Source organism: Babjeviella inositovora, assembly GCF_001661335.1.
Source record: "Babjeviella inositovora NRRL Y-12698 unplaced genomic scaffold BABINscaffold_4, whole genome shotgun sequence".
Classification (NCBI taxonomy): Eukaryota; Fungi; Ascomycota; class Pichiomycetes; order Serinales; genus Babjeviella; species Babjeviella inositovora.
In genome coordinates this window covers 923089-944442 of record NW_017566841.1, presented here as the reverse complement: position 1 = coordinate 944442, position 21354 = coordinate 923089, and the positions used below count along the sequence as shown (strand labels likewise).

Here is a 21354-nt window from a genome sequence, read left to right as displayed (position 1 = left end):
AATCCGGTGAAAGCTGAAGCGGGACCAGTGGAGGAGAAACCAACTCCAGATGAAAGTAGAAGGAATATGCCAAAAGATGTAATGATCCCCGAAGCGAGAGCAAAAGAAGAAACGTTATATGTGGCTACCAAAACCGACGCCAATCTCCAGCAAGACCCCGGTGTTGATGAGGTAAAAGCAGAGGCTCAAGGTGAATGCACACCAAAGGAGGCGAAACTACCAAGTACACAGTTGTTTGGGTTCACTCCTACGCTTGATCTCAACCAGACTATCCTGGACGAAGAGTTACCGGAAGTTTTCCTAAACAAGTGTATTTCAATCACAGAAGCTGATGGTGAGGGGGAACAGGGGGCCATAGAATCGGAGGTCCCTCTATTCATTGACGAGGATGAGGAAATATTTGAAGATGCCGTTAGTGAGGAGGAAGGGAAGGAAGTGGAAGATATCGACGATATGAATATAGACGAAGATTCAACTTTCGAGGAGAAAATTCTCATGGCGGGTCCCAGAAAAAAAGCGCTTGTTTCTAAACTACAGCCAACCATCTTGCCTTTTTCTTGTATGAAAAAGCTCACCATGTCTCCCAAAAAGCCTAAGCCGGTCTCGAAAAAAGCAAAAAAAGCAAGCGAGATTGAAATGCCCAAGCCCAACCCTATTGTGAAAAGGAGGACCGAAGTCCCATTTATCAAGAAACTCGAGTTCCCGGTGCCGTATTCTACCCCCGAAGATCTTCCGAGCTCCGTCACAGATCTATTGGCCGAGTTTTCCATGACAAAGTTAGGCAAAGTGGACGCCGCGAGACCCCAGGGAGATCTAATTATTTCGGTGGACGCTTTTAATTATGCTCCCAATCTGCGGATCTTCCATTACTTTTTAACCCATTTTCATGCAGACCATTACATGGGGATCTGCAAGTCGTGGGCCAATGGTCTATTGTACTGCTCTGAGATCACAGATCGCTTGGTCCGCTTGAGATATCCCACCATGGACCACACCATTTTGAGGCCTTTACCCATGAACAAGAAGATAGAGCTTATTTTACCAGACGGTTCATTCAATGTCACGCTCATTGACGCAAACCACTGTCCAGGGGCGGTTTTGTTTTTGTTTGAGTACACCAGAAAGGAGGGCAGTACCCTTCGGATGCTCCATTGTGGCGATTTCAGAGTCTGCAAAGAGATGATCGAAAATAAGCTATTGGCCAATACCAAAATTGACAAATGTTATTTAGACACGACGTTCTTAAACCCGTTGTACTGCTTTCCCAAACAAAAGCACGCCATTTCAGTCACCTGTGAATTTTTCGAAAACCTCTGCAATCAAGAAACGTATTCCAGGCAGCTAAACTTCCAAAAGAAGATCACCGACTTCTTCACCCAAAGGTCCGCTCCCGCTCCAAAGTCCAAATACTTGGTTTTGATTGGAACCTATACGATCGGGAAAGAGAGGATCGCGTTTGAGATCGCCCGTACGTTAAATTCCAAGGTGTACGCCGACGGACCGAAACGGAAGGTCTTGGATTGCCTCGAAGATGCCGAGATTCTGGCGTTGGTGACAGACGACCCACACGAAACGTTTGTGCATCTCGTTTCAATGTCCCAGTTTAAAAACTTGGACGTTTATTTCAAAAATTATGCCTCAAAGTATGAGAAGGCGGTGGTGGTCCGACCAACTGGGTGGTCTTTTAGCGCCGATCCAGTGACCCATTCCGTGGATACCCCTACAAGGAAGGGATTGGCTAAAATGTCAAAAGCCCAGATTCTCAATAATATCTTGTACCAGCAAAAGCTGGACCAGCAGTTTACGCTCGAGAAGCTCGAATCTCAGTTCTTCAAGCGAAACTCCCCCACGCTTATTTTTCTACAGATTCCATACAGTGAGCACAGCAGTTTCAAAGAGCTAGCATTTTTCAGCATCTTGTTAGATATAGGGCAAACGCTTCCGACGGTTAATCTTCACAGCTTGGACTCTATCCGGGAAATGAATGAGTGGATCAAGGAATGGGAGGCCTTCAGAGCGCGGAACGGGCGCACAGAAAGACTGCTTACAATCGAAGATTTTTAACGAGACATTAATATGCACATAAACTATAGATCAGGATCGACTTCGTCCCCGAGATGCTTCCCATTCAACCAAACGTAGCCCTTCGCTTCGTCCGGCAAGTAGTCTTGCTTAACCCGGCCATCTTTAAAATTTGGAGGATATTTGTACTCCTTGCCATATTCGAGATCCTTCATCAATTTTGTAGGGGCGTTTCTCAAGTGAACTGGGATGACGGCATTTTGAATTTTAAGATCAGAGTCCAATTGCAGATTCAACAACTTCCAAGCGCGATACAATTCCACAGACTTTTCGGCACGCGCAAGTTTCACAGCGCAATGTGCAAGGCACACGTTGGCCTCTGGTAAACCCACCATCTGTACGGATTGATAGGCGGCGACTGCAAACGGTAGACACGATTCGTCTGCCACCCCCACATCCTCACTGGCAATGCGGATCATTCTTCTGGCGATGTAAATCGGGTCCTCCCCGCCTCTAAGCATTTTGGCGAGGTAGAACAACGTTGCATCAGGATCCCCTCCCCTTACGGACTTGTGGAACGCGGAGATGGTGTCGTAGTGGGCGTCCCCTACCCTGTCGTAGTTCATGTGTGTTTTCTTCAATATTGTCTGGAGGTGATCTGGGTCGATTAGGTCGTCTATAACTCTCTCGCTCCCAGTGTCCTGTTGTCCAGATGAGGCGTGCATGTATTGGGCGTCGATGATATCTAACAAGTTGAGGGCCGTGCGGGAGTCGCCGTCACTCAAATCTGCCAAGTAGTCAATGCTCTCCTTTGCCAACCGCAACAAATGGTTATTTCCGAACACAAGCTTTCTGGTCTGATTGATCAAAATAAGGCCCCGGTTAATGACCTTGCTGACTTCTTCGCGGCTCAACTTCTTCAACACAAACACCCGGCATCGGGACAAGAGCGCGTTGTTGATCTGGAAAGACGGGTTTTCTGTGGTGGCGCCGATTAGCGTGATGGATCCACGTTCCACAACTGGTAACAACACATCTTGTTGAGCCTTGTTGAAGCGGTGAATCTCGTCAATGAAGATAACGGTTCTCCGCTTGGTCAACTTCCACTCGTTCACAGCATCTTCGAACATCTTCCTCATCTCCCCGGTGGATGTGTTGGTGGCACTGACCTCCAAGCAGCGAGAGTTGATGGTTCGGCAGATAATCCTGGCCAAGGTGGTTTTTCCCGAACCGGGAGGGCCCCAGAGAATCAACGACGGCAATCTGTTGGTCACGATAAAACTCTGTAACACACCCTCTACCCCGATTAAGTGCTGCTGACCCACATAATCTGACAATTTAGTAGGCCTCAACCTCTCAGCTAATGGTAAATGTGCCTTTTGTTTAAGAAGTCTGACTTTATCATCTATATCTGGCAGTGGTTCGGATGTCTCGGTAAGGATAGGCAGCACCATCACCGTTTCTTCAGTTTCTTCCTCTGTTTTCAGCTTTTTGGGCTGTGGGGTATAGGTATAGGTTGGCGCACGTTTGATTTTAACACCGGAAGCCAGAATATGCGATCTTTGCTTAGTGGCGGCTCCCAGTTTCCCCGACTGGGGCCTGAGACCCAACATGGGGTTCAATCCAGGCTTGGCAAAGGCTGACTCGATCTTAATCTCATCAAAGGCACATTCGGATTCAGCATCCACGTCAATCACCCCCGAAATATCTGCCTCTTGGCTGGACCCGGATACGGAAACGAACAACTCCTGTGACAGCTCGGTTTTTGCCGTCAGCTTGAAGGCCTCTTGGACTGGGGGTATGTCTGAGCAAACGTCCAAGTGATCGTTGATTTCGCTTAGTGCAACATTTTTGGAACATATAGGACAGGCTACCATAATGTGGAGGCAATATACACGTTGGGATCACTTGTCCAGAGTTGCACACGCAAACGCGTAGTTTATTTTAATGTGTTAAGCTTACGCGTCAGTGCAGCAGACAACCAAAAACGGGAATTCCCTTTTCGGAAACTTAAGCTGCAGCTTGTTTACATTTGAGACAGGAGTTAACTATTCTGACAATACCATTACTATCTTTCATCATCAACCACCAGCCATGTTGGAGGAGATTCCTGCCGTATTACTCAGATCTACTATTGACAATTTCCAGCTAGAGCCTGACTTGCAGACTGTCGACCGTATCAACGATAGCATTAGCTTGCTCAAGACGTCGCGGGAGAACCAGATCAACGAGGAGACCACCATCCTTGCCAATTTAACGCGCCAGTTAGAGATCTCGGAGAACTCGCTAAAGGAGTTTCAGGGGTCTGAACCAGTGCTTGCCACCGCCGAGCAGTTACAGGAAAATGAGCGTAAAAAGTTCACCTTGGCAAAGAACTTGAATGATTTGGAAATGCAGTTGAACAACTTGAACTTGCAGCTCAATAAACTCAACAATGAGTACGACAAAGCTGATCAGGAATATAACAACTTCATCGCATACCAGGAAGAAGTTCCTCTGAGTAGCGGGCTGGACGGCGTGACTGCCTCGGACGATTCGACCGTTTTGAAGTTGAAACTCTACAGGTCCCTAGGGATCAAGATTGAGCAGCCAGGCATGGCGGCACCTGACACAAATCCCTCGGATTTATTGGAGAAGGTGGTTATTTACAATAAGGTCCAGGACACAACCAACATTTTGAAATTAGACGAAAAATACAGCGACTACTTCGTATCGAACTACGTGTGGGATCGCATTGGCACGGAATAGGGCCAGGAGATAACGGGCCTGGTCCATCAAACAAAACCAAGCAAGACATGAACCTGCAAGATCCAAATACTACTGGTTCCTTCCGAGACAGTACAAGATAGTGGTATCCATCATTAGTTCTTACATGGTTGCAGCTGCAAAGCCGAAGCAGAGCAGATGAGTAAGGGTTACCCGTATATAGCTCTATAATCACAGTACGCCCCAGGTATACCGAAAAGACTATAAATCCCAAGTAACCCCCAAGGCTTTGGTTTAATCTCAAAGTATACCCCCAGAATCCCAAAGTGTACGCGTATTGCTTAATTCGGACACTAGCACTCATGCGTATAGGCTGTTAGCGCATATCTGCTTAATCAAATGATACTCACGTTTTGGAGGAATAACCCCAATTTACTAGGGGAATAAGGCTTTGGAGGTTGAATGCTAGGCTATCGATAGTACCCGTTACCCTGGAAAAATAATTTACTAGCAGAATTTGGGTGGGGTACTAATACAACTCACCTGCGCGTGAGGCGTAGATCCTGCATTTAGACAAGTGATTACTAAATTGCCCAAGCACGTTTCTATTCGTGCCGTACCATTCAGAATTGTATTTTCACAAACCAGGGAAAATTCAATCAAGATTAATAATATATTTCTTAATAACTGAGCAGTAAATTTCCTTCCTCTTTTTTTTTTTTTTTTTTTTTTTCCGACTAATAATAGAAAAAGCCGGAGATGCGGGTTCTTACCCGTCATGCAGGCCCAGACTTTCGGCACTGGTGCGGCAAGGACGCATGTAGAGCCAGCAAAACATAATGTATTTAAACTCGACGTCCACTTCTCACATTCGCTTTTTCTCACATCCACCATAGATACCACAAAACGCGCCCTATGAAGTTCGGCAAGACGTTTGTGACCCACCAGGTGCCTGAGTGGTCGCACTCGTACATGAACTACAAGGACTTGAAGAAGCAAATCAAGACAATCGTCGCACAGCAACGGCTCGCGGCGCCAGGCACTCCGGATGCAACGCTCAATGACACCACCGTCAAGACTTCCCTCGCAACCTTTTTCTTCGCGCTTGACAGAAACGTCGAACAGGTCGACGACTTCTACAACAAGCAGTACTCGGAGTACGAGCGGCGGTTGCGCAAGTTAGCGGCACTTTTGGGTGGTAGCACATCGCAACTGGCGCTCAACCTCGCGGCGTTGAACGGCGCGCAGAACCAGGCAGTGTATGACAATGCGAGCTTCCAGGGTGCGCTGCACTATGAGCGCGATGCGCGCGCTCCAAACTCTTTAAGCGTCATGGACGAGGACGAGGTGGAGGAGTTGATCAGCGTGTTCCTCGAGCTCCGCAATGGCTTGCGCAACTTGAAGTGGTTTGGCGAGTTGAACAAGCGTGGGTTTCAGAAGATCTTGAAGAAGTTGGACAAAAAAGTGGGCACCCAGCAGCGCGCGGCGTACTTGCACGCGCGCGTCAATGCGCTCCCGTTCGCACACGAAGGCGATATCCTTAAACACCTCGCGTTGATAAATGGCCACTTGGGATCCTTGGGGCAAAAGGTGGACGAGATCAAAAGCGTTCCATCCCCGGCTGTCCCGCCCTCTGGCCCCGAATCACCCCCGCTCCACGAGACGAAACTAGCCAAATTTAACGGATTTTTGAGCGATAACAATGCGGACGCGATGCTCGCAAAATTGATTGTGGAGTACCAGTCACCGGTGCTTGCGCCGCACCGGCTCCTTCTCTCGTTGTTGAACCAGGCGACAATCTATAATGCAACGCTGTGTATCGATGCGCTCTTGCAGATCCTCCCGTCTCTCGCGAACCACTCAGACGTGACCAGCCGTAACTACTTCCACAATCACGTAATTGCGTTGGGAAAGGCTACGAAGAGCGTGAGCGAACCCGTAACGCCGGTGAGCGGAATCCGCCGCAACCTCTCGTCGATCCAGCCGGCGTCGATGCTCTCGAACGCCCATGAACGCTTGTTTCGCGCGTTTGGGCCGGACGGCGTCAATTCCAATGACTCTCGCGATGGACTTGCGCACGCGCTCGAGCACTTGCCTATCCATTTGCGTCCCGCATTGTTACAGCGCGACAACCACCGGCGCACGCCGTTACACTACGCAGCGCAGTACGGCTTGATCGCGGTCACGCAGTTGATCATGGAGTACCTCCAGGAGTGGGGCGTATGGGATGCGCGTATCGCTATCGACCGCGTGGACTACTGGGGCGATGCGGAAGGTCTCACCCCGTTGCATTTGTCGGTGTTGGGCAGTCACCCGTTGACCGCACGCACGTTGATCGCCGTGAGCGCGCCGTTGAGCTGTCCGGGCTTGCTCGTATTAGCAACTAAGTTGGATGCCGCGCCCGTGGCGGAGGTGTTGCTCGACAGTCCAGGCGTGGACATTGACTTCGTGGATGTGCCGCATAATCAGGAGACGTCGTTGTACATTGCGTGCAAGATGGACTTTGGCGCGTGCGTGCAGCTCCTCTTGATGCGCGGCGCAAACCCGGAGATTGGCGAGGCCACGTTTGGTTGGACACCACTCTTCGTCGCGGCGGCGCAAGGTAATCGCGATATCGTCGCGCAATTGGTTGCCGCCGGTGCGCGTTACGACCTCGCGGATGAGAGTGGCTGGTTGCCCATGGAGCATGCGTGCCTCCGCGGGCACTTGGTTATTGCCGACATGCTTCGCCCCGTGGACTATGACCCGCGTGGCCAGATGCCGTCGCCGTTGCCCGCGGCGCTGGCACTGGAAATCCTGACGTCCCCAATGTACCTGTTGAACGCATCAGCGTCTTCCGTCAACAGGTTGCCAGAAACGGTCAGCGACAGACTCCACAAGCTGCTTAATCAGTCGCCACCACCGCCGCCGGTCAAGTCTTTTGGGCACCGGTTCCTCCAACCAGACGAGTCGTTGGTGCTCATCACGTTGGGAACGACGGATGCGCGCGATGACACTGCGGCGATCCTGCTCCACAAGGTGCCGGTGTCGCGCATCCACGCGACCGAGCTTGACACGGCGCTATCGGTAGTGGTGCACATCCGCAATGCGCCGGACGTGCCGCCGGTGGTTCTAGACCTCCCGTTGGATGACACACATGGTGGCGCGACGGAGCCACTCCAGTTCAAACTCACGGGGTGCGATGCGGCGCAGCTTGTGGTGGCGTTTGACATTGTGCCGACGTATCAGGCCAGCGACCAGAAGCAGCGCGTATTGGGGCGCGCCGTTGCGTTCTTAAAGAACGTATACACGGCGGTGGGGAATGATCGGCGTTCGTTGCACCAGGTTGCGACGGTGCCCATCATGGAGGCAGAATCGTTGGAGGTCTTGGGGAGTGTGCGTTTCGAGTACACGTTAGTAACGCCGTTCCAACACCCGCATATGGCTGTCGACCGCACCGATACGTACTGGAAGTCCTTGATCACGACGCGCGTTATTGGTCACCGCGGTATGGGGAAAAACGTGGGCGCGCGTACGTCTTTGCAGTTGGGTGAGAATACTGTTGAGTCGTTCATCGCGGCAGCGTCGTTGGGCGCGTCATATGTCGAGTTTGATGTGCAGTTGACGAAGGACCACGTGCCCGTGGTTTACCACGACTTCTTGGTCGCTGAGTCGGGTGTGGATGTGCCGATGCACGTGTTGACGGTGGAACAGTTCTTGGGGTTGTACCAGGGAGGAAAGGCGGTACATGATGACGGCGTAATCCGGATGAGGCCCAAGTCGAAGTCGTTTATTTCTCCAAGGGGATTGGGGGATGATGACTTGAGCTTTACGTTTAACGACAGGATGAAGTTAACCAAGACGTGGAAGGATAAGGGCTTCAAGGGGAATGCGCGGGGCAGCTCCATTGCGTCGCCCTTTGTAACGCTTGTGGACCTTTTCCGCCGTTTGCCCAAGAACGTTGGCTTCAATATCGAATGCAAGTACCCGATGTTAGATGAGGCCGAGAAGGAGGACATGGGTGAGATCGCTATCGACATTAACCTCTGGGTCGACACTGTGTTGCAGACCGTGTACGACCACGCGGACGGTCGTGACGTCATCTTCTCGTCGTTCCACCCGGACATCTGCGTCCTCCTCTCGCTCAAGCAGCCATCTATCCCCATTTTGTTCTTGACCGAGGCTGGTACGACCGCCATGGCGGACGTGCGCGCGGCGTCCCTCCAGGCCGCGATTCGCTTCGCGCGCACTTGGAACCTCCTTGGAATTGTCTCCGCCGCAGAAACGCTCGTCAAATGCCCGCGCTTAACCAGCATCGTCAAGGCGAGTGGGTTGGTGTGTGTGACGTACGGAGTGTCCAACAACGACCCTGCCTTGTCGCAGCTCCAAATGGACAATGGAGTGGACGCCGTAATTGTGGATAGTGTGTTGGCTGTCCGGTCTGGCTTGACCAAGAGAGAGGCATAAGCATAGACGAAATTACTAGAGTTGGATGTGTATTCAGTAGGGCGGTGGGAGTACCAGGTAGAGGAACTAAATTCAGAGCTTGCAGTGATAGACATGGCGTATACCGTCCGTGTTATAGAACACTGGATGCAAGTCAATTACCACTGCTGGGATAGTCTGCAGCGCGTAGGTGTCATATGTCCAAAATTGGATATAGAGGATTTCAAAGAGGTTATGGGGGAGTCGATGAAATAGACTACAGCTGGACGGAGCGACGTCCATCCTTTTAGACTACTAAGCTCTTGGGAAACAATCTCTACTCAATATCGTTCTTTGGTACTATGTGAGAATGGGTTATGACAATATTTGATTATCGAAGTGTGCTTCCTGCTTTGAAGAGGGGTTTTTACTTATGGCCATGCTAGTGGTTTTTTGGATTTAATATGGTTAGGTCACATGCTGGTGCGTGAAAATTATGACCGTGCCCCCAGTAAGCATAGCTATCCCAGACAACCAGAGCCCAGGGTTAAGTGCTATTACCAGCTAAAGTAGGTAAATATTAGCACAGTGTTACGAAGTACACTAAGAATGATCCCCCTATAAATACTGGGATGTGATTGTACCCACCTACGCGGGAATTTCTTACAACACGTGCGACTTAGGAAGGGGTACCGACTCTTTACAGGCTGCTTGCTTTGGATCCTCCAGCTTATTGTTTCAGGAAAGAAACGGCTTTTTCCTAGCAAATCCAGATGTCGTTTAAGAAGCCCTACAAGCATTCTATCGTCCCTAACTTCCGTCACTGCGGGCTGGGGTTGCCTATAAATCTTGTATAACCGTATGCGATATCATATGTATATAGAATTCACCTAAATGTTTGCGACGGTATGCATAATCTACGATGTTGCGTAAGATCGAACATGGATATTTGATTGAAAATAGAGGCAGTGATGCCCCACGTTTGGACGACTGTGCGTGTTCATGCAGTTGCTGCGGCGGGTAATTTTACATATGTCTCGCAGGTGACCGGATATCTGTGCATAAGGCATTCAGGGGAAAAATCCTTCATATAGAGTTAATCTATCGTTAATCCTACAGACGAGTGGATAAACACGTCTAACCTTATAAACAGCGCCTCATTGTGTGACCATAGTACCCCGGCTAAAGACTGATGGTATATTAGAAATTTCACTGGTAGCTTTCATTGGAAATTCCTCAAGCGTATATATATATATATATATATACAAATTCCGTTGTCTGTCAGTATATAGCCGTTTCATATCCACCAATGGACCGTCCTACCTCTACGATTAAGGACACTTTCTCCTCGTCCGAGGAAGAAGACTTCTCTGACAGCGAAAGCGTTCTTTTGCACGACATAGCTGCAACTGGATTACCTCTTACTTCACAGTATCCCATCAGAAAGGCAACAGACCCGCTCCTAGGGAGCACCGCTTTGCGCACGGAGAGGGGCGATTCCCACCCCCCACAGCCGAAGCTATTTGATCCCAGCACCAAGAGTGAGTCCTATGCTGGGCTCATTGCCACACAACATAAACTGAGTGTCTCCTCCCCGCTGCCGGTGCTCCGGCTCGATGGGGAGGGGACTACCAAATACTTTGGCGAGTTCCCCCTCTCCCAAGGACCTGCTAGTAACTATTTTAGCCGAAAACCCAACAATTCAGTGTTCAGCTACAAATTCAGGCACGCAAGTTTAGACTACTACTCCAAGTTGTTTGTGTTTGCGTCTATCGTGGGTGCTGTTGCGGTGTTGGCGTTGGAAAGTTTCGTATTTTCCGTGTTCTTGACCCATGTTAAGGACTTGGACAGTGTCCAGTACCGCGCTATCCCCACGTACTTTGCACTTTTTCTCTTTGCCATGATCTACCAGGTAGTGGTGTCCGTTCTCGCGGTGGTGTCCAAGAATAAGTTGCTCATCTTGATGGTAATTGCCTTCTACTACGCGATGCTTCTCTACTCTGGGATCCAGATTCTTGAAATGCGCAAGTCATTATTTAAAACAACGACAGGGCTAAACAGAGCCAAAGCGGCATGCTACGCTACTATTGGGATCACTGCCGCTCTTGCCGTTTGTCAGACATGTTTGGCATACATGGTACGCGAGGACTACAACTGGTACATGAACAAGAGAGTCACATCGCATCCAAAGGTGCAGCGAATGTTCATGATCTGGGAGATTCACCGCACGTTGTTGATTTTCGATTTTTTTTTCTTGGTGGCCTTTGGCATCCAGTTTTCTGTTATAATGTTGAATAAGACTTCCGCCGAGTTCATCATCACGATCGCGCTTACGCCCGTGATGGTGATCCTCCTATTCTTTGCAGACTTTAGTGCCTCGCGCGAATGGTTCGCAGGGGCCCTCATCTCTATGATCCTGTACTTGTGTGGCTTGGCATACTTGCTTTTTAAGTTGATTCGGTTGTACACCAAATACTCACCAAATGGGTCATATTTGTCGGGAAAGAAATCCCTCACCACGTTTGGGGTTTTGACGATCCTTTTTTTGATTGCAACCATGGTGGTAACGGGCATGTTGATGAGAAACTTCGGGAAGGGTTTGAAGGAATATGTGACATATTCTTGGAAGTGGCATCAACAACCGAAAGAGGCAATCGGCGACGATGAGAACATGGCGTTCCAGCATTTGAATGATCTATATATGGATTGATCTGGAGGTTTTATTGTACTGCGATGGCTAATGAGTTGACGTATAGGCTTGATGGTGAGTACTGAGTATGTTTGTCCTCGATTTCAGCAAGGATGAGAGTTAGAAAGAGAAATTAATTGTTAGGAATTATACGCCACTTTTACAACATATAACTCCAGCGGAGGCAGGTTTCAAGGTAGAATAGTGCTAGATCAAGGCTTTCAATGTGGACTGACTGAGTGAGGACTTGATTCCACACCGAAGAACTAGCTACCCTAGTACTCTGCAACATATTGTACTGTGGACTTAGCTGAGCCTTCAGAAATGTAACACGAATGGTTCTTATACCACCCTATCATATTTTTATAACTGGTACTTCTTACTGAGGTTACTCTTGTAAGTTCCTAGTCTACATAAAAAAACATCCAAATGACGTCCGGACACCTCGTAGAGAATGCAATAACCTGGAATATATTGTTCCTGGCATTGTATTTCGGCATTCTCAGACTTGAGCTGTTTAGTTTAATTGAAAATAAGGTTAGGGGGGTTATGGGCCGATTTTACGCATATCCGAAGGCTTCTAAGCGTGGGACCCCGTCTTCAAAGCTCTGGACACCTTCTCGACTTTTATATCTCCCCTTGCTACTTCTCCACGGTTGCTCGATATCGCTATACATATCCAAGTGTCAAGCTCTTCGCCAAGCAGACACTGTTGCACTATGCAACCTCGGGGAAACTTTCGCTTCTTAGTTTCCGCTGGGACGGTTTATCCTGTACATTAATAAGACCTAATGCCTCAAACGGGAAAGTAGTCGCGCCGGGTTTCTCTTTCCAGTCTAAACTCTACAATCTAGGATCGCCGTTCCCGGCCTGCAGAATTGTGCGTGATATAATTCCTTTTTACTCCGGGTTGAAAAATTATGGTCTTGATGATTCATCCTGGGACAAGGCTTTATATAAACACCGACCCTTCTGGCCTTTAGTTCAAAACGCTGGAAGTTCTGTATTATCCTATCTCTTGGAACTCAACTTATTTCATCCGCAGCTAACTTCATGTTCCGGCGTAACTAATCAAACCAGCCTGTCATCTACCACATGTACGAATACAACGATTGGATTAGCACCGAGGAACGCGACTTTCTCCTCAAGAGTGCGCCCCTATACAAACTCGACATATCAATCAGCACCAACGATGCCTGCCATCGGCTCAATTCCCTCTTCCACAAGGACGCAGATTTGTTCAAGGATATCTGGCGCATCAACGGCGACGTTCCAGACAGCAAAGCCAACTTTGCCCAGCAATTTCCTAAGGTGGCCACCAGCTTGGATGGGGAGTTTCACCATCAGATCATCGACCACACATTTTTGACGAGATGGCTACCGGGCAGCGTGCTCAAAGTGATCCACCCGTCATTCGCCGACTTCAAGATCGCTCGAAAGTTGACCGCGAAGCAGGTGCCCACCAGACAGGAGCATGGGTTGTGTCAGGAGTTGGAAGGGCAAGGCGTGTGGGACCGCACAGGCCAATGGTCTTGCGTGATGAAAAATTTGTCAAAACCGTTAGATTTCTCGTACAACGACGAATTTGGAAAGAAGTTTTTCTTCAGCTATGGTGACTGGTGTGACTGGAAAAAACAGATGAAGGAGAGGCTTACTGAATCTGCTGCCGAGGGGAACTACGAAACCCATCTCAGATTGGGAAATCTTTCCAAGAGACTCCCAGACAGCGTGAAGGTTGAAATTCCCTAAGTGTCTCATCCAAACACAATTATGCATTTTATTTTTTTGCCGCATGGCATTCTTTTTCTTTCTTTTACTCGGGGTTTTTGGTGTTTCAGTTTATGTATAAGCGTCTTTGTTTAATTAAATGTAGGGTTAGTATAGATATGAATACGTGTGTTGTCATAGTTATACATTGGTCCGAGGATTATGTGAGCAGCAGGCAGCCAGTTGAGTTTAATGGATAACTTTGTGAGTAAATAGAGAATACCTATTGTGTACGTTTATATAACGATATACACGTATATGATGCAATATTAATTAAATTCCAGACCTGGAAGTTTCCTTCTTCCAGCGAGGGGGGGGTGCGTACAGGATTTGCACCATGAAAAATTACACTCCAGCTAGTCATAGTCACCCAGAGAAACTCCCATCACACCGCAATATAATGATGAGATTATCTTCCAGACTTTATCCGAACCTTGAAAAATCCTTCAGGCTACACCAAACTGCAAGATTTCCGGTTACGCGAGCTTTCCATGCCACGCCTAGGCTGCAGCAGCCAGCAACCAAAGCTCACCCAGAGCAAGACACTCATTATCAGGTATGTTTCTACTGGAATCGGTGCGGCCTTGGACTAACAAATTAGAAACCCTCCTTGGCACAGTTCCAGGTTGCCATTTTTAACACGCTTTTGCTCTCGTCGCTTGTGTATCTCACAGCCAACCTCGCTTGGTTGTATTTGGACAAGCAGGAGGTGGAGCAGGAGCTCATCCAGGACATGGCTCGATTGGAGCAGGAGTTTAAGACTGTTTTAGATGAAAAAAAAGCTGAACACAAGGACGAAATTGCCGTTATCTACGGTCTGGAGGAGATTGGAAAGAAGTCCAAATGGATCTTCTGGAAGTAGTCTACAATACGACCCGTGTACATAGTGTATTAATGAATCTTTGTTAAATGAGACGAGATCCGTCATAGTGAATTAAAAGAGAGATGCTCTCTCGACGATCTAGATAGTTAGTAGTGCTCAAGGCCGGACAAAAATTACTCACGTTAACGGGGCTCTCCCAGGCGAGCCAGTCACTTCGGCTGTTGGGAATCAACCCTAAGCTGTTCAACTTCCACACACCCACCGCGATGCACCCGAGGTGACACAATATGAAGATGATCTTGGCTTGCAAGACTTCCGTTTTGTTCTTCTTTGTGGCAAGGTTGACGAAGTTATCGTTTACCGTTATGATAGACTGCAACGGGCCAGTGAAAAGCATCAACGTCATCATTATGGGGATGATTTGGAGTGAGTTACCCGACATGTAGCTCATAAAAAAGTTCATTGGAATGCTAAAGGTTAGAATCGCGTGCGGGGGAGCTCATTCACGGGGGAGAACGCACTCCCTGCCGTAGACAAGAAATATACTCATGAGAACGTACTTTTTGGCGGGGGAATACGCAGTTTCCCAAATTTTCTAAAGGTTAGTTTTGCTGTGATCAACACTGGACCGTACGTACTTTGAGTTTGAGTTGCTCCAAGTCGGGTTTCTTAGAGGTGGTGATTTTATCGCCAAAGCCCTTTTTGTCGTCCGGGTAGCCCGGCGGGTTCTTCGAGACCTTTTCCGCTGTGATCTGAGGATCCAATAAGTTCTCTATAAACGACATTGTGTGGGTGTTTAATGATCGATGTAAGACACGTCCTGAATTTGTCTGCGCTTATCTCGTCATTTTAGTTGGCAACTTCGCGCATTCTGATTTCGAGTACCTCAATATTTCGCGCATTTGCCATTCCGCGCATTCAAAAACACCCGCAAAATAAAATTAACGCCACAAATTCTATGATCTCTACTCTCATTAAACAACCCATGCCATGAGTGACGAGTACCTCAAACAACTAAACACCCAGGTCAATTTTGATGAGGAGACGCTTGTGGACGGTGAAAATGGCAAATTCAACCCATCCCAGGTCACGTACGTCCCGGACAGTGGCTTCGACGCGCCTACCTTGTACGATGGCGAACTCGCAGGCCACATGGTCGGCTCCTCCAAAGCTTTGAACCCGCTGAGCACTCAGAGCAAACAGCTCAAGGCATCGATGCAACAGTTGCACTACAACAACAACCGTGTGGCGTTGAATCGCTCCATCACCGCCACCATCCAGTTATTGCACGAGTTGAAGGCGGAGAACCTGGAGAGACCCGTGTTCTATCCAGCGCATGTCGAGGACGAGACGTTGAACTCGCTTTTGAGCAGCAAAAAAGCGCACCTTGCAATGTTGCGCAAGAAATCGCCGAATGGGGTTGTCAAGGGCAAGGTGTCAGAGGACGACTTGGAAGAAGCCCCTTCGTTCAAGGTTTTGACCTTGAATCTTAAAATGGGCCATGCTCGCGACATGCTCGCGACATTGGACAAACAAGCAATAGCCTCGTTGTTGGAGGAACGCATGAACCAGCTGGTTAAGCACCTTTTGTCTTTGCGGGAACGGATTGATGATACCACCTCCAAGGTCTTTGTAACCGGCGATTTGAACGCTGGCAAGTCCACGTTCTGCAATGCACTTCTTAAAAGACGAGTTTTGCCCGAAGACCAGCAGCCATGCACCAGCGTGTTTTGTGAAGTGGCGGACGCCTCAGACAATAGCGGCATCGAAGAGGTGCACGCGGTACCTGTGGGAGTGCAATACGCCAGAGGTGATGAGACAACCTACCAGGTATTCCAGTTGGCGGACTTGGAGGAGTTAGTGGGCGAATGCGACAAGTTTTCCATTTTAAAGGTGTACGTCAAGGACAGAAGGGCAGCCGACCAGAGCTTGCTACACAACGGTACGATCGACATCCAGCTCATCGATGCTCCTGGCTTGAATATGGACTCGTACCAGACCACGGAAGTGTTCTCCAGACAGGAGGAGATCGACTTGGTAGTGTTCGTGGTGAACGCGGAAAACCACTTCACCTTGTCGGCGCGCGAGTTCATTGCGGCTGCGGCCAACGAAAAGAACCTTATCTTCATCGTAGTGAACCGTTTTGACAACATCAAAAACAAGGAAAGGTGTGTGCGGCGCATCATGGACCAGGTGCACGACTTGTCTCCCGCGACCCACAAGGACGCCAGCGACTTTGTGCACTTTGTGAGTTCCACCCAGGCCCTAGAGGGGGTTCCTGAAGGGGATGATGGCCCTCCCGAAGGGGATGACCATGAGCCGAACCCCGACTTTGACCGCTTGGAGGAATCGTTGCGCAAGTTTGTGTTGGAAAAGAGATCGTTGTCGAAGCTCTCGCCGGCCAAGAACTACTTACTCAAGCTTTTAGAGGACTTGGAGGTGTTGGCAAGGCTCAACGAGAAGATGTATGCCCAGGACAAGGAGGAGATGATCCAGGAGTTGAACAAGATTGCACCGATCTATGCATCTGTGCTCAAATCCAGCGTCAAGGTACACGAAAGAATCAACAAATTGACCGAGGACACCGCCTCTGACGTTTACCGGTTCACTAAACAAAAGATCCTCGAAACACTTGACGATATCGGTGAGGCTCCGGTAGTTCCATACTATGGGTTGCAATACTTGTATGACTATGCCAACGAGACCCAGAAAGAGATTACCCGTAAGATCATGGAGTCTGTCGCTGTTGGTGAGAGCTATGCCAAGAAGCAGACTACGCAAACCGTCGAGAGGATTGGCGAAATGGGCGCGGAGGCTTTGGGCGGTGAAAGCGCGCCAAAGAAGGTGTTCAGAGACGACTTAATGTTTACTCGCAAGAGAGACACCATTAGACGCTCTTTGGATGATACTATCATCATTACTGATTTCTTCGACCCATCGTTCGACCATTTCTTTAATGCCATTGGCCTCACAGGGCTCTCTTTGAGTGCCTTAGGCCTCCAGATTCCCACCATCACCTTGCCGTCGGTCAACTCCTTGAGTATCCCCAAGAAAGACCAGATCGTATTGTGGAAGAACTCGCTCAGTATTGCCGCCGTTTACTCCACCGGAAAGCTCTTACATGCCGGCTCGATGGTGAACAAGTTTGTCAGTGCGTCACTGTTTGTGTCAGGCAGGTTTATCAGAAGCGCTGCCATTCCGGTGGTACTCTTGTCTGGTGTGGTTTTTGTCGGGTATTTGGTCTACGACGTGCCAAACGCCTTTGCGCGAAATGTATCTAAAAAGATCAGACAGCAGGTGATTGATTTAGAATACCCGCACAACAATGCGGATCGTGTCGCCAAGGAGTGTCGAGCCGTCTTAAACCATCCAACGCGAGACGTGTTGAATGCCTTCCAGACGTCTATCGATAAGACCACCATTCAAAAGGAGAAAATCTCCAAGATTGTCAAGGACGCCGACATCAGCTACACATACTTCCACGGTTTATTGGAAAAGGTCACCCGCGAAAAGAAGACGGTCGAGTCCTTCGATTTGGAAGCCATTCAAAGCGTTGAATAAGCACAGACTTACATTTTTTATTTAATTGTCATCACATTTAGTTGTCCATTTCTCAGCATCCCTGGGAAAGACTCCTTTGCGTGAACGATTTCGTTACCCCCTGCTATTTGTATATATGGTCCGGCAGAGGATATTTTATGTCTCCTAATTTAATATATTTTGTTTCAAACGATGGCAATATTTTAGCGTGCATTCGCAGAGTTAGTGAAAATGTGCATGCGGCTACCGATGTACACGTCCACATATAAGTTGATATCTTGAGTTCCAAAGTGCGTATACCGTAGATGAGAGCCACGCTCAAGTCAAGTGGACCCTCTTGTACGGTCTGCCATAGTTGACATGGATTAAATATAGTGGCGTTACTACTTTTAGTCGAGGTTTAAATACCAATGTCCCAGTCTGGGAAAGCCCTTAGGGTTACGACGCACAATTACGCACAATTTCTTTCCGTAATCCATGTACTTTTGAGTAAATTGTGTCCCAGAGGCTATAAATAGACATTTACCCGGCCCCAGCCTTAGGCATCGCTGCGAGAGCCATAATATTAGGATTGGGGTGCGGCGGATTCACGTGCCGTATTGCTAGCGAGCACAGAAATTGCCACGGCAACGGCGAAGCGTCGAAAAACAAACAACATTCAGTACCGGATAGCGCCAGGATCTTAAAACTTCAGGCCGTCTGGCCCGATTCGTTGCAGCTGTCGTTTCTTTTTCTCTTTGGGCAGTACTGGGCATACTGCGCTTGTTTATACATACTGGAGGCTGGAGCTTTGTGTCATTGTAAGACATAGCACACCTCCTTTCTTTCACGTTTTTCTTTCACGTATAAGCCATAGACAATTTGCCCCTTATAATATAATTGACACATTTCTATACGCATTAAAATGGTTTCTTTATCCCTTTTAACCACCGTCGCTGCTGCGATCACCTCTGTCTCCGCTATGGGTCAAGTAAGTGAAACCCCAAGCCCCTTCTCCCGAGGGAGTGCGACAACGCATACTAACCCATACTAGCTTGGTATTAACCTCGGTGTTCAGGACAACCAAGGTAACTGTAAGACTGCCGAGGAATACACCGCTGATTTGGAAGCCTTGAAGCCATACACCAACATCATCAAGACTTACGCCGTCTCTGACTGCAACACCTTGCAAATCTTGGGTCCAGTTGCCGAGGCCGAGGGTTTCCAGATCATTTTGGGTGTCTGGCCAACCGATGATGCTCATTTCACCGCTGAACAAAACGCCTTAAAGGCCTACTTACCGTCTATCTCTGCCTCGACCATCAAGGCCATTTCTGTTGGTTCCGAAGCCTTGTACAGAGGAGACTTGACCGCCACCCAATTGGCTTCCGCCATCTCTACTGTCAAGAACTTGTTGCCGAGTGTTAACGACAAGAGCGGTTCCTCTTACAGTTCCATGCCAGTTGGTTTCGTTGACTCCTGGAATGTCCTCGTTGACGGTTCTTCCGCCCCAGCTATCCAGGCCGCCGACTTCATCTACTCCAATGCCTTCTCTTACTGGCAGGGGCAGACCAACGCTAACTCGTCTTACTCCTTCTTTGACGACATTATGCAGGCGTTGCAAACCATCCAGACCGCCAAGGGCTCTACCGACATCGACTTTTTTGTCGGTGAAACCGGTTGGCCAACCGATGGTACCAACTTCGAGTCTTCTGTCCCATCCGTCACCAATGCTGCCAACTTCTGGCAGGATGCCATCTGTGCCATGAGAGCGTGGGGTGTTAATGTTGCCGTCTTTGAAGCTTTCGATGAGACTTGGAAGCCAGAGGAGTCCGGCACCGGAGACGTTGAGAAGCACTGGGGTATCTTTGACTCTAATCGTGCTCTTAAGTACAGTCTTGACTGCAAGTTCTAAGTGCACCCGGGCCACCTGGAGAACAGGATAATGTCCAAATCCTATATCCCGATACATTAGCGAAAGGAAAAGAATACTGCTTTACATAGAGCCTGAAAAGTTTGTAGAAATATATGCCTTGGTATTTTCTCTAAACGAAATGTCTAATATAATACCTTCTATGTTTTAAACCATACGATAGCATAGAAGCATACCCATGTTAGCGTCCAGTCTAAGATATTACTCTAAATGATTCCTTTCGCTTGGGGGGAACAGCTAAAAGTTGGTAGCTACGTGTGTTACCAGTACGCAGAAAAGCGTGTATTCCAACCATGACCGCAGAGCTTACAAAAAAGGCATTTGCCGAAAGATCGCCAACATTATATAGACAGAGTAGGATACCACAACGACCTTTAGATAGGTGCGTAATATATAGCTATCTGGCGGCTAGAGTTTGTAGACCTGATTTCTCGAAGTTTATTGTCCGAGGCGGTCCAAATAAACTTCCGCCAAAATTCTTATGCCAACTACCTAAATTAGTAATATCTAACTTGCAAATAGACTATTTGGGCATATATAGTAGATCAGTTCCCAATCAGGAAATGCTTCTCTGCATAGCTTACGTTTAGTAGTGCATCTGCACCACAAATATACAACGCATCTATCACGTGAGAAACAATTCAGACATCAGGCTAAAATCAGTGGCTAACTGATCTGAGGTTAACTCGTCCTACAATAGGCCACCTGTGTACGGACCAGATCTTTGCTAAGCCGTTTTGAGCCAGATAGGAGCCAGACTATAACCATTATACGCGTCTACAACATGAACAACGCCAGAATTGCCAAAGACATAGCGAGCCTCTTCAGAGCTCCACCGCCTGACATCGTCTTACCCGCTGAGGGACCCGGGTCGTTGCTACACGATATATCTGTCTATGTGAGGGGCCCCGAGGAAACCCCATACTATGGTGGATACTACAAGCTCACACTTAAGCTACCAGCGGATTATCCTCAATCGGCACCACGTGCCACTTTCATCACAAAGATATTCCACCCTAATGTGAACTACTCTTCCGGAGACGTGTGCGTGGACACATTGAAGAAGACCTGGTCCACAGAGATCAGTATCTGTGATGTCCTATCAATTATTCGGTGCTTATTAATCGAGCCAAACCCCGAAAGTGCGTTGAACGAGGACGCAGGAAAATTGTTGCTTGAAGACTTTGAGTCGTTTGAAAAGACCGCTAGGTTGATGAATAAAGTACATAGTTTGAAAGAAGTAGAGGGTAGCACAGAAAAGGGAGATAAAGAGGCTGGCGGTGTGTTACGAGACTTGGGTGATGGATTAAACATCATTGGGGAGCCAGGGGTTAAAAAAGTGAAGCCTAAGAAGAAGCGCACTGGCTTGAAGAGGTTGTGATGTACTTGTGTGTAGATGTGCAGTTAAATGTATGCTGAAAGTCATGTCTTAGGTGATATAGCAAAATACAATAATCTCAAGATATTTACTATGTATTAATTAAGCGGTAA

General features: G+C 48.3%; 12 protein-coding genes across 12 annotated transcripts; 10 read left to right on the top strand and 2 right to left on the bottom strand.

Moving 5' to 3' along the window:
• Positions 1-819: 819 nt before the first annotated feature.
• Positions 820-2037, top strand: BABINDRAFT_24936 (DNA cross-link repair protein PSO2; the record flags this gene model as incomplete). The annotated part of the gene is made up of 1 exon (XM_019131344.1): positions 820-2037. A coding segment is annotated over one exon (1218 nt), but the record flags the coding sequence as incomplete, so codon positions are not given.
• Positions 2038-2087: 50 nt separating this feature from the next.
• On the bottom strand, positions 2088-3899 carry BABINDRAFT_7562 (ssDNA-dependent ATPase; the record flags this gene model as incomplete). Its single annotated transcript, XM_019132644.1, has 1 exon — positions 2088-3899. The coding sequence occupies one exon, from the start codon at positions 3897-3899 to the stop codon at positions 2088-2090; it is 1812 nt and encodes a 603-aa protein (XP_018986212.1).
• Positions 3900-4116: 217 nt separating this feature from the next.
• BABINDRAFT_166452 (kinetochore-associated Ndc80 complex subunit) lies at positions 4117-4770 on the top strand (the record flags this gene model as incomplete). The annotated part of the gene is made up of 1 exon (XM_019130430.1): positions 4117-4770. The coding sequence occupies one exon, from the start codon at positions 4117-4119 to the stop codon at positions 4768-4770; it is 654 nt and encodes a 217-aa protein (XP_018986211.1).
• Positions 4771-5643: 873 nt separating this feature from the next.
• GDE1 (glycerophosphocholine phosphodiesterase) lies at positions 5644-9562 on the top strand (the record flags this gene model as incomplete). The annotated part of the gene is made up of 2 exons (XM_019131182.1): positions 5644-5960; positions 6057-9562. 2 exons carry the CDS (start codon positions 5644-5646, stop codon positions 9172-9174), a joined length of 3435 nt encoding a protein of 1144 aa, XP_018986210.1. The 3' UTR covers positions 9175-9562.
• A 1317-nt stretch (positions 9563-10879) lies between these two features.
• BABINDRAFT_28543 (uncharacterized protein) lies at positions 10880-11764 on the top strand (the record flags this gene model as incomplete). The annotated part of the gene is made up of 1 exon (XM_019131428.1): positions 10880-11764. A coding segment is annotated over one exon (885 nt), but the record flags the coding sequence as incomplete, so codon positions are not given.
• Positions 11765-12783: 1019 nt separating this feature from the next.
• On the top strand, positions 12784-13686 carry BABINDRAFT_161071 (uncharacterized protein). The gene has a single exon (XM_019128635.1). The coding sequence runs from the start codon at positions 12917-12919 to the stop codon at positions 13568-13570; it is 654 nt and encodes a 217-aa protein (XP_018986208.1). The 5' UTR covers positions 12784-12916; the 3' UTR covers positions 13571-13686.
• Positions 13687-13891: 205 nt separating this feature from the next.
• On the top strand, positions 13892-14355 carry BABINDRAFT_128216 (uncharacterized protein). The gene has a single exon (XM_019127011.1). It carries the CDS (start codon positions 13926-13928, stop codon positions 14187-14189), a length of 264 nt encoding a protein of 87 aa, XP_018986207.1. The 5' UTR covers positions 13892-13925; the 3' UTR covers positions 14190-14355.
• Positions 14190-14387, top strand: BABINDRAFT_24458 (uncharacterized protein; the record flags this gene model as incomplete). The annotated part of the gene is made up of 1 exon (XM_019131329.1): positions 14190-14387. A coding segment is annotated over one exon (198 nt), but the record flags the coding sequence as incomplete, so codon positions are not given.
• Positions 14388-14402: 15 nt separating this feature from the next.
• Positions 14403-15006, bottom strand: BABINDRAFT_161070 (chaperone). Its single transcript, XM_019128634.1, has 2 exons — positions 14972-15006; positions 14403-14881 (listed from the first exon to the last, which is right to left on the bottom strand). Exon 2 carries the CDS (start codon positions 14851-14853, stop codon positions 14494-14496), a length of 360 nt encoding a protein of 119 aa, XP_018986205.1. The 5' UTR covers positions 14854-14881; positions 14972-15006; the 3' UTR covers positions 14403-14493.
• Positions 15007-15785: 779 nt separating this feature from the next.
• On the top strand, positions 15786-18225 carry FZO1 (mitofusin; the record flags this gene model as incomplete). The annotated part of the gene is made up of 1 exon (XM_019128633.1): positions 15786-18225. A coding segment is annotated over exon 1 (2165 nt), but the record flags the coding sequence as incomplete, so codon positions are not given.
• Positions 18226-18856: 631 nt separating this feature from the next.
• BGL2 (glucan 1,3-beta-glucosidase) lies at positions 18857-20044 on the top strand. Its single transcript, XM_019128632.1, has 2 exons — positions 18857-18921; positions 18985-20044. Exons 1-2 carry the CDS (start codon positions 18913-18915, stop codon positions 19843-19845), a joined length of 870 nt encoding a protein of 289 aa, XP_018986203.1. The 5' UTR covers positions 18857-18912; the 3' UTR covers positions 19846-20044.
• Positions 20045-20538: 494 nt separating this feature from the next.
• On the top strand, positions 20539-21321 carry BABINDRAFT_161067 (uncharacterized protein). The gene has a single exon (XM_019128631.1). The coding sequence runs from the start codon at positions 20648-20650 to the stop codon at positions 21242-21244; it is 597 nt and encodes a 198-aa protein (XP_018986202.1). The 5' UTR covers positions 20539-20647; the 3' UTR covers positions 21245-21321.
• The last annotated feature ends 33 nt before the right edge of the window (positions 21322-21354 follow it).

Bases quoted from the DNA above. Each gene is read 5' to 3' on its own strand.
- BABINDRAFT_161071 (XM_019128635.1), top strand. From the start codon at position 12,917: ATGTACGAATACAACGATTGGATTAGCACCGAGGAACGCGACTTTCTC.
- BABINDRAFT_128216 (XM_019127011.1), top strand. From the start codon at position 13,926: ATGAAAAATTACACTCCAGCTAGTCATAGTCACCCAGAGAAACTCCCA.
- BABINDRAFT_161067 (XM_019128631.1), top strand. From the start codon at position 20,648: ATGAACAACGCCAGAATTGCCAAAGACATAGCGAGCCTCTTCAGAGCT.
- BABINDRAFT_161070 (XM_019128634.1), bottom strand. From the start codon at position 14,853: ATGTCGGGTAACTCACTCCAAATCATCCCCATAATGATGACGTTGATG.